This window comes from Oryzias melastigma, linkage group LG22, assembly GCF_002922805.2.
Source record: "Oryzias melastigma strain HK-1 linkage group LG22, ASM292280v2, whole genome shotgun sequence".
In the NCBI taxonomy this organism is placed as follows: domain Eukaryota; kingdom Metazoa; phylum Chordata; class Actinopteri; order Beloniformes; family Adrianichthyidae; genus Oryzias; species Oryzias melastigma.
This window is the reverse complement of record NC_050533.1, coordinates 20,510,450-20,523,613: the sequence shown is the minus strand read 5'-3', so window position 1 is coordinate 20,523,613 and position 13,164 is coordinate 20,510,450. Positions and strand designations below refer to the sequence as shown.

The following is a 13,164-nucleotide window of genomic DNA, read 5'->3' as shown; positions in this document are numbered from 1 at the left end:
GCTGTGGCTGTTTTATCCCTTTATTTTGGTTCTTTAACTTTAATGAACTATGTTAACAATTGAATAAATGAGAGATAAATTATTTAAGCTTTGTCATTCCTTTTTAGATTCTTAACATGTCAAGCATCTAAGCAAAAACAAGTTTAATTTACAGTCAGAAATTGTGTAGAAATGTTCTTTCAATTTGTGTTTTTAGCTTAGGGTTAGACAAATAAAAGTCTCAAAGTTTTTTTTATTTTAGTAAATTACACTAAAGTTGTTACAATTTTTAACAAATCTGGTTTAAAATGATTGAAAATAATTTTAAATTGTGTGTTTTCAATAAAATGTTTGCGTGATTCTAAATGTTTTGAATTTCTTTTTATAGATTCTACTAAAAATATATATTTTAAGATTAAAAGGAAAAAAAAAGCACACAGAAATCCTAATGATACAAAACATCATTTTTGACTGTCTTGTTTTTTAATTTAACAAAAGCTGTTGCAGTGGAACGACTCTTTTTTATTTATTTATTTATTTTTTTAACACACAGTGGATTTTATTTTGAAAGGGACCAGTGTGTGCTGCAGTCCAAAGTAAAAAAAAGTTACTACAGTTATATATAGAATCATATAGACACCGTTGTAATCCAATTTTTGTAATATTTAAAACAAATTTTTTAAATAAATGCTTAATTGCCAAAAAAAACTTAAATATTGTGCATTTTTAAACATTAAAGTGAGACTTTGTGTCTCTGGTTGGGTTCTGGACTGTAACAAACTAGATCAGATGTTTCTTTTAGTGTTAAAAGTTGCAGACTAAACCAAAGACGTCCAACTCAATTCTGTTTCTAGCGATAAAGCTCACTGTTGAACCACAAGGAAGCATAAGATTCTTCTAAAAAAGTGTCTTTGGGGTTTAAAAAAGAACCATGAAAAAATCCAAAGCAAAAAAAGTTGAGGATTTGTTGTTGTATCACTATTTGTGAATGGGGAGAGTTGCATTGTGAGCAGAGAAAATCCTTCCACGTAACACACACAACAACCACATCTGAGTTGTGTGGTTTTGTTAATCCATGTCTAAAAGTAAATACTGAAATATTCGGCGTGGGGTGTGGTTAGCATCGTCTACAATAGAAAAGAAATAAATACAAACAGACTTCTGGTTCAAATCCAAAATGTCATCATCTATTAGTCTGATCGCTCAGACTGAAGCCCTGCGTGTTTGGATGTCAGGATCAGACACCCTCCTCGTCTCTTAATCCCACACTGCTATTGGCCACAGCTGCTGACAGACTTCCCATGATGCTCAGGGCACATACCATTCTAATCTCCACTTTGTATTTCCTCGTGTATATTGTTTTTGCAGGGTTCTCCACACCATGGATGACGGCCCTGTCTCCTCACACCATCTCTCTTTAACCTCACAAGTGAAACTGGATTTTTCTTTTCAAATGTGTTTGTTTTGTTCAAGCAGGATTACGCTGAATTTCCACTTCTAAATAAAAAAATAATAAAATTATTGTTTGAAATTTTTATCAAACGTCAAAATAAGTTAAAAAAAAGTGTTTTGACTTTTTGTAATTCACCTTCAACAAGAAATAAAGAAATAAGAAATAAAGCAGCTTTTACTCCATTTTATAGTCTTAAAAGAAGAAGTGTGATCTATTATTTTATTGGCAGATGTTATTCGCACACAATGACGTGCAACTAAGAACTTATGAAAATTCAAGATGCGCATTGCTGTATTACCCACACATATTGTAACACTAACCCTGCCATAATATCGCACGAATAGTCACTTCCTATTTTACCATCATTTATGTTGCAACAGTTTAGTTCTTAGTCAAGGGTTCATTCAAGTTTTCTTTAAGCTAAATTTAAGACTCTTTTGTCAAGGGCATGGATGTAAAAAATTAGGAACAATTTCATAGACTATTTACCAATGTATTAATCATTTCCAGTTTTATTATTTTTTTCCCCATTTTTTGTCCAAAACTGTAACATCTTATTTTGTTCGTGGTCTGTGTGGTGATGCTTTAGAGCTCTTCTTTAACTTCTTTTTCATCAAAACGACGGCGGGTATTCAGCGTACTAGTGCATACCAATTTTTTCCCCTGATTTTTATTTACATCATTTGATCAAAATAATCTTGGTTTAAAACAAACTACATTTTTTCATGAAATGTGACATTTTTTTAAAGGCTCAGTTATTAAAGTTCAAGAATTTTTTTTTAGGTAATATTTCCAAATTCGCAAATTCAATGCTTTTACGACTTTTTAAGACCCTGCTGGAACCCTGTTAATCATTCCGATAAGCTCTATAATGTTTACAATTTTAATTATTTTAATTAACATCAAGTATTGTTTTAAATTAAATGTCAAATCTAATATTTACCTTATTTGTGTCAGTCTTTTGTACACAGAAATAAAACATAAAAGAAGAAAAACACAAAAATCCTGTTCTTAAAAGATTCTGAAATCAAAACACACTAATATGTATCACAAGTCCAAACAAAAATGTACATATTTTCTGCAGAAAGAAACATAATTTCCTACCATTATCCAGGAACAGCAATAATATTTACAGCTATATTTGAGATTCTATCCATTAAATTTCTGCTGACTAATTTAGAAAAGCTTCACACTTAATGTTTATGTAAGATTTTAAGTTCCAAAGCAGGCAGTGTTGATGACAAATAGTTTTAGATTGTGATGCAGGGAGTTTTCTGAAGCCTTCTATAGTTTATGATCGGAGATTCACCTGGAAAAGTTTAAATTAAAGCATCTAAAGGCAGTTTTCCAATTAGCAGCAAAAATAAACAGGATATGAGAACTTTAATTTTTCCTAAAAATATATTTAATTTAACTGGGCTAGTATTTACTTCAAAAGAAGTATTTAGCCATGAGACCGAGAACATTTCTGGCTTTATAAGTGTTGCAGAAAAGTTCCCTTAGCAGAGTTTAAACCTAGAGTAAGGAGTTATCACTAACAAGTTAGCTAGTGATGTTAATCATGGTTAGCTGGTTAGCATATCTACAGAAGCAGTTGACCTAGAATTAGCCACATCCTAAAGCTCATTCTAACTGACGCCACAAATAATACTTCGTCTAATTATGAAGCTAAAAGCCCGGGAATGTGAGCTTAATGCGGAATATTTTTCAAAAAGTGCATCGAGTTAGCTTCATATTAGTGTTCTTTAGTACTAACACTAAGTTAAAACATATTGGTGTCGTTAAATGCTCCAACTGAGAGGAAATTAATGAGTGTATATGCCTTATAGAAACAAAAATAGCCACGTTACCTGTCCTCTACAACTTCATTCACCTTGATCATGGATGAAATGTCCAGAAAAAACTAGCGGATTTAATACCTGTCAATTGGAGAGATGCTGTGCAAAACATACAACTTCCTGTTCAGACGCTCAGCTTCCAAAGTAAGAGTCGCTGCTATGTACTTCCGGTTTTAAACTGCTAGGATGAAATAGTTTGTTAAAGCATTTAATTATTATTTTTTATTTTTATTTTTTTATTCCACAATCCAAAGAATAAAAAAATAAATAAAAACATTATTTAATAAAAAATTAACGATGGACATGGTTGTTTTTTGGTAATATGCCTGTAACCAATGAGATTCTGATTATTATACAGGGCTTGTGTATAATACAGTATGTATAACAGTTTTTGCATGGACAGGTTTCTGAAAAATCTGGGTTCTACACTAATGTCATATTTTTATTGGATAGTAAAGTAATTAAAAGGATGGCGGCACACAAAATTCACGATAGAAAAGGTTTAATTTAGCTTTCTTAGTTATTTTAAGTAAATCTGCTGTATCTGGAATATCTTATTTGACATAAAAGGAATTTTTATTTTGAAATGATCTTATATTCCACCTAAGGTAAACAAAATTAAAATTGCTTTCTGTAAATAATTGTAAACATGTAAAAAAGCTACATTTTGGAACTATATACATTTACACTTTATAACTATGTACACTTTATGACTTTATAATATAAACCGGGCCAGCTGTCTCTTTTAACATGAAAGCTTCAGACTAATGATTTAACAGAATCATTTAGTGTTTGTTTTATTGTCAAGAAGGCAGTATTTTTTACCAGACATGTATCTACATTTTATTTTGAAAAACTAGGGCGGAAGTTGTCTTTGAATAACAGCGCAACAGCAGCATCCGGAAGTAACGCGCCCATTTGAGAAAAATAAGCGTAGATCTGCACAGATCAGACAGGTTAAAGTAGATATTTTTTGTAGTAAATCTCTTTAGAAGATGCAGTCGGACACTTTGCTGCACGTCGCCAACTTTAGCACTCTGTTTATGTGCATGGTGTTGAAGTTTCCTCAGATCTTCGTGCTGATGAGAGCCAAGAGTGCGAGCGGAGTGAGCCTGCACAGCCTTCTTCTGGAGCTCATCGGGTAGGTGATCTCTGTGAAAGTTACGCCACGTGTTTCCTAAATCTTCACGCGCATTTTTACTAAAGAAAAGTAGAAGACTGATGATAGTATGACAAGTGGAGCGGTGATTGATGGGATGTCTTCCGCTTCCTTATAGTGATGCTTAGAAGAATCACATCCTGACTTTCAAATAACATGTGATTTTGTTGAATAAAAATAGTATTGTTGCAAATGTACACACATTTTACCAAAAATGTTTAAATGTATCTTGTCTGATCATTTTCAATCTTATTCATATTAGAGTCACAAATAGTCTGATATAGAAGTATCCATCCTCCGTGAAGTTTTTCTTGTTGTCCTGGTAGTAAAAACTCTTAAACATTGCCTGGTTCTGCTCATTTGAACACATAATAAAGAAAAACCTGATGCAATTTTCCAAAAGAACAAATTCTGTTTGAGTTCCTTGGAATAATGTTGCCTTCCACACGCCCTGTTGACACAGAGTCGCACAGCCTTACAAGAGCTGACTTGTCCGGTGACTTGAAGTTGGAGCTACTTTAAAGCAACACAAACCTCTTATATTATTAGATCTTTAAGACCCACTCCAATAAAAAATGTGTTTTTAATGTGCTCTTGTGACATTTTTCTGATTATCTGAGTATTTCTTTATTCAAATCTTTGTGAATCAGGAGCAGACAAAAAAAAAAAACAGTTTGAAAACTAGTGTATTTGTGATGTAGAAAATAAACTAGGCGGGCCATAAGCTTCTTCATGTACTTCTTGACGAATCGACTCTTTGTTGGCATCTATTGATCACCATTTTTGTTGCACCAGTAGTGTTAGGTTTGGGCTGAAACACTGGAAACGGTTTTAAAATAAATCAAAACATGATTGGAGTGGGACTTAAAAACCTGCAGGCTTTTGAAATCCAGGCCTCGAGGGCCGGTGTCCTACATGTCTTTCCAACCATTCTGCCATTCAACCTCCTTATTGGCTAAACACACCTGATCCGGGTAACCAATAGCAGAAAAGGCAGAATTTCTGGAAATCCAGCAGGAGGGCGGGCCGGCCCTCGAGGCCTGGGTTTTGACATCACTGCTTTAGAGGTTCAGGATGTCCCAATAGGATAAAAAAATCTTTTGAAGTTTTGTTGTAAAAAGCACATTTTCTGGATTATAAGTCGCACCGGAGTATAAATTCCTGGAGCACAAAATGTCTAATCAAGAAGAATAAAAACATATATAAGTCGCTCGGAGGATAAGTTGCACTTTTATATTTGCCATGACAAAACAATAACGCTTCCATGCTAATGAGAAAAAAATTAATTAAAAAAAAAAAAAAAAAACAATCAGATTCTCCTCTATGTTTGTTTTGGACAACACTTCTTCTTCTGGCTCTGTCAAAGGAAAATACAGCACCCTCTAGTGGTTGTTAGCGGAAACAACTGCTAAAGGGCGACAGCTTTCTAGTGGAAAAATAACTAATATATGTTATGTTTCTTATGTTTATGTTTTTTTTTAAATCATAAACAAGTCACTCTTGAGTATAAACCGCACTCCTAGCTAAACTATGAAAAAAACTGCATCTTATATTCCGGAAAATATCATTTGTATCTGTAGATATTACACATATACACAACATATTGGTGTAAAAGAATGTCAAAATACACTGCAAGTGTGGCAGATTTTTGAATGTATTATGATACATTTTTATCATTGATTGTTAAATTTTTGACTTGTAGTGTGTGTCACATTGCCATAGACTTTTTTAGTATTGCTTTTTAGGTTTCTGGGGAGGCATTTTAGTGTCATTGTCAAATAATTTCATAACAAAAAAACAACAAAAATCAGGTCAGTTACTTATTAATGGATAAGACCAATGTAAAAAGTTATTTCTAATCATTTTTTAATCCATTAAAGCTACACACATGTATTTGTGTTATAATTAAAGTAACTTAAAGAAGATGTTTAACATTTTGTGAATCCCATTGTGATTGTGGAGCGGAACGCCACCTTTGAATAGAGGAAGAGGGAGAAATAAAAAATCCAAAATATGCTTCTAGCTTTTGTTTCTGGATGTAAAACTAACTAGGAAGTGACAATTTTTTTAATCAGTTCAATGACCTCAGTAGGCTGGTTTAATAAAGGAGACATTTCCCCAAACAAATTGCTCTTTTTTGGAGCATAGGTGAGCCGAGTAACCTCAGTTTACAATGCTTTATTCTGGCCAATCAGAACCCTGTGGGGGATGTCAGAGATTATTGGTCCAGAACCAAACACAAGTATGCAAACTTTAAACATTACTTCAGAGTATTTAGTCCAAAAAATGGCGAATGGAAAGAGACAAGAGAAATGTATCAAAAAACTATAAAACATTTTAAATAAGTTAAAATAATCAGATATATTTATCCGAACACATGCTAAATACATTTCTTTTGAACATGAAAAAACGCCCCTCTTTGTCTAGTAATTGAGCATGGCAGAGGCATTATCATGGTCCACCTGCAGCTGGAGCGTAATCCTGTTCTCTATTTTTCTATTTTTCTATCATCATTGCATGATCAAGAACTTCATCTAACGTGTACTTTTTGCTCCACAGGTTCATTGTTTTTGTAACCTACCAGATGTACTACGACTACCCACCTCCCACATACCTGGAGTACCCCATTCTCATCGCTCAAGGTCAGTATGAGTTAAAGACTCACTCTGGTAACTATCTAGTGTTTCTAACAGGTTCTTGGGGAATTTTTCTGATGATGAGAGACATACATTAATAAAAGTAAACTTAAAGCTACTTTTACACCCCCTCTGCAATACTAAAGCAACTGCTACCAATGAAAAGTCTGGAAACGTAAACATTGTTATTTAAAATATGGTATAAAAACATGACAATTTACCATATAATTGATTTTGTTTATATTTAGTATTGTAATTTTTAAATTGTCTTTTTGGATTGCAATTTGTCATATTGAATTCTAAACTGCAAAATGTATTCTCATTTTTCAAATTGCATATTACTTTGAATTATGACTCAAAAAAACTTCCATACACTTAAAAAGGAATTTTTTTATTTAAATTGTTGTGAATCAGGAGCAGAAAAAAAATCTTATTTGTGACATGGAAAATACACTAAAAAAGTGAAATATTGGACCAAAAAGTCTCTAATTTGTTACATTTAACAAATGACAGAAATAAGGTTTGTGTCATGATTGAGAAGTGATTGAAAAACGAGCATTTTGCAGAAAGATAGAATAGTTCTGTGGCTCTTGATGTGTCAAAGGCAGCTGGCAGTGATGAGTTATAACCTCTCTGTCTCGTCAGATGTCATTCTCCTGCTCCTGATTCTTCACTACAATGGCAGCCTGCGGCAGAGCCTCATCTACGCCTTCCTGTATCCTTCCTGCTCCTCATGGTGATAAAGGTGGAAGCTTTGAAGGGAATCAATGAGTCGTGAGCCTTAACATATCGTGTTCAGCTTCGTTGGAGGCTGGAGGCTCCTCACTGTGGAGAAGTGGATCATAGATCTGGCTATGGTAATAAATCTGGATCAAATTAACCCTAAAGCATGTCTATGATAAAAAAAAAAAAAAAAAAAAAAAAAAAAGTTGGCACGTCATCATGTATAAAGTAATGGGATGGAAATTTCAGACTGAAGTTCTCCAGGTTTTTGCCTCTTTTCTTTGTTTAAACTCCGCCCACCTAAAGGATTGTGGTACATTTTTAAACGTGAAGTGTGACCCCGCCTCTCCACAGAGCTTCTGCACGTTCATTAGTGCTGCCAGCAAGTTTGCCCAGCTGCAGTGCCTGTGGAGGTCCAAGGATGCTGCTCAGGTGAGCGCCATCACCTGGGCCATGGCCACCTACACGTGCTTTGGTAAGACCTTTTAACTGAAAATATTTTAATTTAATGTGTAAATGCTGTGATTCTCTTGTGCCTAGTCAATCACACGTTCAACTGTAATCTTGGTATCAAAACATTTCATGCCTTCAAGAAATTACTACTTGTACTTTTGGTATTCATAAACTTTGTAGTTTTTGAAATATTGAGCAAAATATACACCTCAGGAAATAATGAGAAATTCCCCAAATTCTTTAAAAACTTTGAAACTTGAAAACTTCTGCACACTTTCATATATAGACATCATTCAACTTTAAAATCTTCATCAAGTACTGGGTTTTTTAAGAATAATTTGGAGTTTAGATTTTATTTTAGCATTATGCTAGCTGTTTTTGACTAATTTAGACATTTTTCCAGTTTTTAGGGTAATTTGTAGTTAAGCTCATATTTTAGCATTATTCTTGCTGTTTGGCAAAATTATAATTTTTTTTCATTTTTTTAAGGATATTTTTAGTTTGGCAAATATTTTAGCAATATGCTAGCTGCTTTGGCTAAGCTAGACACATTTTCATTTTTTAGGTTAATTTGGAGTTTAGCTAGTATATTTAGCAATATTGGCTAAATTAGGATTTTTTTTACAGTTTTTTAGGCATATTTTAGCATTATGTTAGCTCTTTTGCCAAAATTAGACATTTTTTCCCCATTTTCTTAGGATAATTTTGAATTGATCTAATTTTGAGTTTATCTAATATTTATCTAATATTTTAGCAATATACTAAAAACATGCTAAAATATTGGCAAATTTAGAAATTTTTAGTTTTTCAGGCTAATATTTTAACATTATGCCAGCTGTTTAAGCTAACAGAGATTTTTACAGTTTTTAGACTAATTATTTGTTTAGACAATATTTTAGCGTTTTTCTATTTGCTGTTTTGGCTAATCTCATTTTTAATTTTTCAAAATTTTTAGGCTAATCTTGAGTTTAGCTAATATTTTAACAATAGGCTATTAGGCAAAATAAGACATTCTCTTCTTTGGCAAATTTAGAATTTAGCTAATATTTTAGCAACCTTTAGGCTTCAGGATTTTTCAGCAGCCACATTCAGCTCTCTGCATTCACACTAGCTTTATCGCAGGTAATGCTTTATATATAGTTCCATTAGCTGTGGAACTTTTTTTTTTCTTCATTTTCCTCATCTGGGATGAAAATATCTGCCTGTTGAATCCTCCTCTGACATCCATCACTCGCTAACCAATTTAATCTCCTCCAACAAGTCTCCCCTCCTCACACTTCCGCTCATGCATATGTACGCTCCGATTTACTCAAGTCTCTATTTAGTAAATTAGCAATCCGGCACTTCATTAATTAAGTTTCAGTAGCTGCTTAGGATAATAGGCATGTCATTAACTGGCTTTCCTTTGTTCCAGCGCGCATATACACCACCATGGTGACAACCGGAGACACGCAGGGTAAGTCAGCCTGTGTGACAAATGATTGTGGGACTGCAGCGCCCCACAGGGCAAATGAAATAAACTGTCAGAGGGGAGAGGTTTGCTTCCTGAGTGCTGGTAAAGACCCACTCCAAAGAAAACTGTTTTAACATGATGGAGGAGCGCATATATAAAGAAAATTAAGTTTCTAATGCATTTTTGAGTATTTCTTTGTTCAAATTATTGTAAATCAGGAGCAGAAAAAAATGCAGTTTGAAAAAGATTGTGATTGTGATGTAGAAAATACCTTGGGTGTACCACAAGCTCCCCGCTCCGCTCCCTCTTGATGCGTCTGTTCGACTAGATCCATGAACGGCTTCCAAGCCGACATCTGTCTCAAAACTTTACCATATTTCTTACCATTTTTGTTGCACCGCTAATGTTGGGTTAAGGGTGTGAGGGGCTGTAAGCTAGCAGGGGAGAGGGTAAATAGCCAGATCTCAGTTATGGGTGACAGGAACCAGCTGTCCCACCCACAACTCTGCCGCTCTGCAGAAACTATGTCCCGGAAAACGACAAAGATTTTTGGATTTTGGCTAAAACAATATAATCATATTTAAAAGACCACTGGAAACACTTAATGAGTAATACATCAAACGATGATTGGTCTTTAATAATAAAAACAAGATGGAGGCTGGAATAAATAATTATAACATGTTTTAAACCGATCATTTTTGCTTAAATAACTCTGAATTAGGAGATTGTACCTAAGGAAGAATGAGTTTTATAATAAAATAGATTTTTATGTATCTACCTCTTGGTTTGTGAATGTCTTTGGCATCAAATTTGTGCATAAAGAAGTGAAAGGTTTACCTATATCTTCACTAAATACGTTTTTTTGTCTAAGGACGTACTTTAAATTACCTCAAATTTCCTCTAATTCCAAAATATGTTGTAGTTACTTACCATCAACACAAATCCAGAAGCTCTGCAGTAGATTGATACATATTGTTTTCTGAAATGATGTGAAAGTGTTTCCAGATAACCATTTGCTTCACTTGATCATCAATGTGAAGTGATGATTACTTTATGAAAGTGATCATGTATGCAGATGATAATCAATTATTGCATATCTGTTACATGAAGTGTGTTTGCAGAAATGATGTAAGAATGTTTTCTGGGAATAATCAACAACCGTTCCATTTTATTACAGCTACATTTGATCTAATAAAGACCGGATTATAGCAACTATATTAAAAAATAAATAACTCAACGGGGTGACATTATATAAATCTGGTAATTACAATTCCCTTTCAAGCAACAAATCAAAATCTGCTTGACTATTTGATAATCATTTGATTTCATTAATCTAGTGTGAGGCTGTATACTGTATGAATTACTGCAAAAACATCTGAGTACTAACAGTCAAGAAGATGCATCATCTTATATCATTTTCTTTATTTTCTAATCAAGTCTTAGTTAGTTTGATGCATCTTTGTATTTTTTTATAGTAGCATTAAATTGTTGTAATGCTTGAAATAACTCAAAATAAAAGCATTTGATGCATTATATTAAAAAAAGCATTTAAGAATAGAAAAAATTTGCTTAAATGAGGATGGAGAAAGACTTACTTCTAGGTATTTCAATTTTATTAGTCTAAAGTTTTGGAATTGTTTCTTAAATACTTTCTGGGAAAAATGAAAAACATCTTGTGATAAATGTTCTTGTTTTGTGTGTCACAGTGCTGGTACGGTTTGCAGTCATGACCCTGCTGAACCTGTGGGTAATGCTCACCGTCATCTACTACCAAAGAGCCAGCAGATCTAAGAAGAGGGATTAAATCTGCAGCGGCGACAGATTCCACCTGGAAGATGATGCTTCCGATTACGGGATCGCTTTAGGAGCCGTTTACAACCAAACTGTTGTTAAATTGATGCTTTTCCATGTAAACCCCACACCTCCTAATGTTACATTCCACACCCCCATGAAGTCTTTAATACTGTGAGTGTAAATGTGTTTCAAAGAATCTATGAGTGACCAACTCAGGAAGAAATACTGTATTTTTAATAACATTTATACTGTCAAGATTTTTTTACCAAATAAATGAAAAATTTAACCTTTTTACAAGAAGTGCGAGTCCAAATAATCCAAAACCCGGAACACATCCATGTCTTTATTGTTGAAGTGGTTACTATCAATATAGAGCTGTTTGGTAGCAAACATGCATTTTGGATGTCAAGCCCTTAAATACACAGTGGACAAGGCCGCATAAATAACAAAATGTGCATGGTATGACGTATAAAATATATACTGTGGACATTTATATGTATAAAACATGCGTCTTGGTTAAAGGAGAGCTCCCTCTCCACCTTCTATACGAGTCACATACACACCGCGTGGCCAAACTCAGCGTTTGGTTACCTTTAATACAAAAATATCAGGACAAACAATAAAAATAAAGAACTTTTTTGGACGAGTGCTGCTCAGTTTTTTTTTTTTTCCTGCAGATGTGTTTGGATAGTGACGCATTTTCTTAAATCGGCTTCATTTTTTAATTTTTAGCCCCCCAAAAAAGTCTAAATGTGTGATTAATCAGAGCAGTTGGTAAAAAAAAAAAAAAAGGGGGGAGCTGCAGTCAAGTGTGTCATCTCTGGTTAACGCCAGAGCTACATTCAAACACAAGGGAAGCATCGTCGGTGCATACCCGGAACTTAACCCCGCCCCCCAAAAACTGGCTCTGGTGTCTGACCTTCTCTTCACTTCTAACCATTGTGCACATTTGAGTGACGGAACATCGGAAATTTTGAACTACAAGCCTTCAAAAGGAATGTTAACTTGCCCAAGTACCCTTTAGCCAAGACTGCCGCCCTGCTGGTGGAAAAACGTATCGCAACTGTTGGGTTAAACAGATCGACGCTAACTGGTAAAATTAAAACATCAAACAAGAAGTGTTTTGTTCCCCATTTCACCCTTCATATTGTCTTTTTTTTGGCCACTAAAGTCCCCAGAGGTGACGATTCTCCTGCCTCCTCAGATGCTCCACGGCCTCACAGAGGATCCACCTGGATGAATACTTTGGCTAATCGCCCCAGCGGGTGGAGAGAAAACGGGGAGGAATATATTCTTTAATTCTCAGGAGGTGGAGCAAGAGCGCCTGAGTGGCTTGAAGGAAAGGCGGCGATGAGGTCAGTGTGCTGATCCGCAAGGAGCAAACCGAGGAACCCTGGAGGTGATCCACATTCCCAGTTAGCTGGAAGAAAACAAACAGTTTATTAGGATCTTCTTTTGCTCCTGAAATGATGATTTAAAGGAATTTATTCTGCAATTTATCCAAATGTTAAATTATTATAAATCTCAGGTTTTATTTGACATTTTTAGATACATACTTGAGCTAGAATCTGTGTTTTTTTATATCTATATCTCAGCAGACACACTGTTCACAATGAGTATGTGACGAACGTTCAAGAACGCGCTAAGCGCGTTCTTGAACGTTCGTCACATACTCA

At 34.4% G+C, this 13,164-nt stretch overlaps 3 protein-coding genes across 4 annotated transcripts in view; 1 reads left to right on the top strand and 2 right to left on the bottom strand.

Moving 5' to 3' along the window:
* The window catches only part of LOC112158165 (CAP-Gly domain-containing linker protein 4), a 34,077-nt gene extending 30,350 nt beyond the window's left edge, over positions 1-3,727 (bottom strand). Inside the window, exon 1 of one of the 2 annotated variants that reach the window (XM_024291431.2) lies at positions 3,283-3,727. The gene's annotated coding sequence lies outside the window, so the exon portion shown is untranslated. The remainder of the gene's footprint in view (positions 1-3,282) is intronic. The other variant, XM_024291505.2, reaches the window with a different exon arrangement.
* A 423-nt stretch (positions 3,728-4,150) lies between these two features.
* On the top strand, positions 4,151-12,264 carry slc66a3 (solute carrier family 66 member 3). The gene is made up of 7 exons (XM_024291317.2): positions 4,151-4,411; positions 6,989-7,071; positions 7,711-7,780; positions 7,865-7,922; positions 8,143-8,263; positions 9,656-9,697; positions 11,401-12,264. Exons 1-7 carry the CDS (start codon positions 4,266-4,268, stop codon positions 11,496-11,498), a joined length of 618 nt encoding a protein of 205 aa, XP_024147085.1. The 5' UTR covers positions 4,151-4,265; the 3' UTR covers positions 11,499-12,264.
* Positions 11,816-13,164, bottom strand: part of rock2a (rho-associated, coiled-coil containing protein kinase 2a) — a gene marked incomplete in the record, with an annotated part of 42,392 nt that continues 41,043 nt past the window's right edge. The window contains 1 exon segment of the mRNA XM_024291207.2: positions 11,816-12,908. Within this exon segment, the coding sequence (XP_024146975.1) occupies positions 12,905-12,908 (4 nt within the window).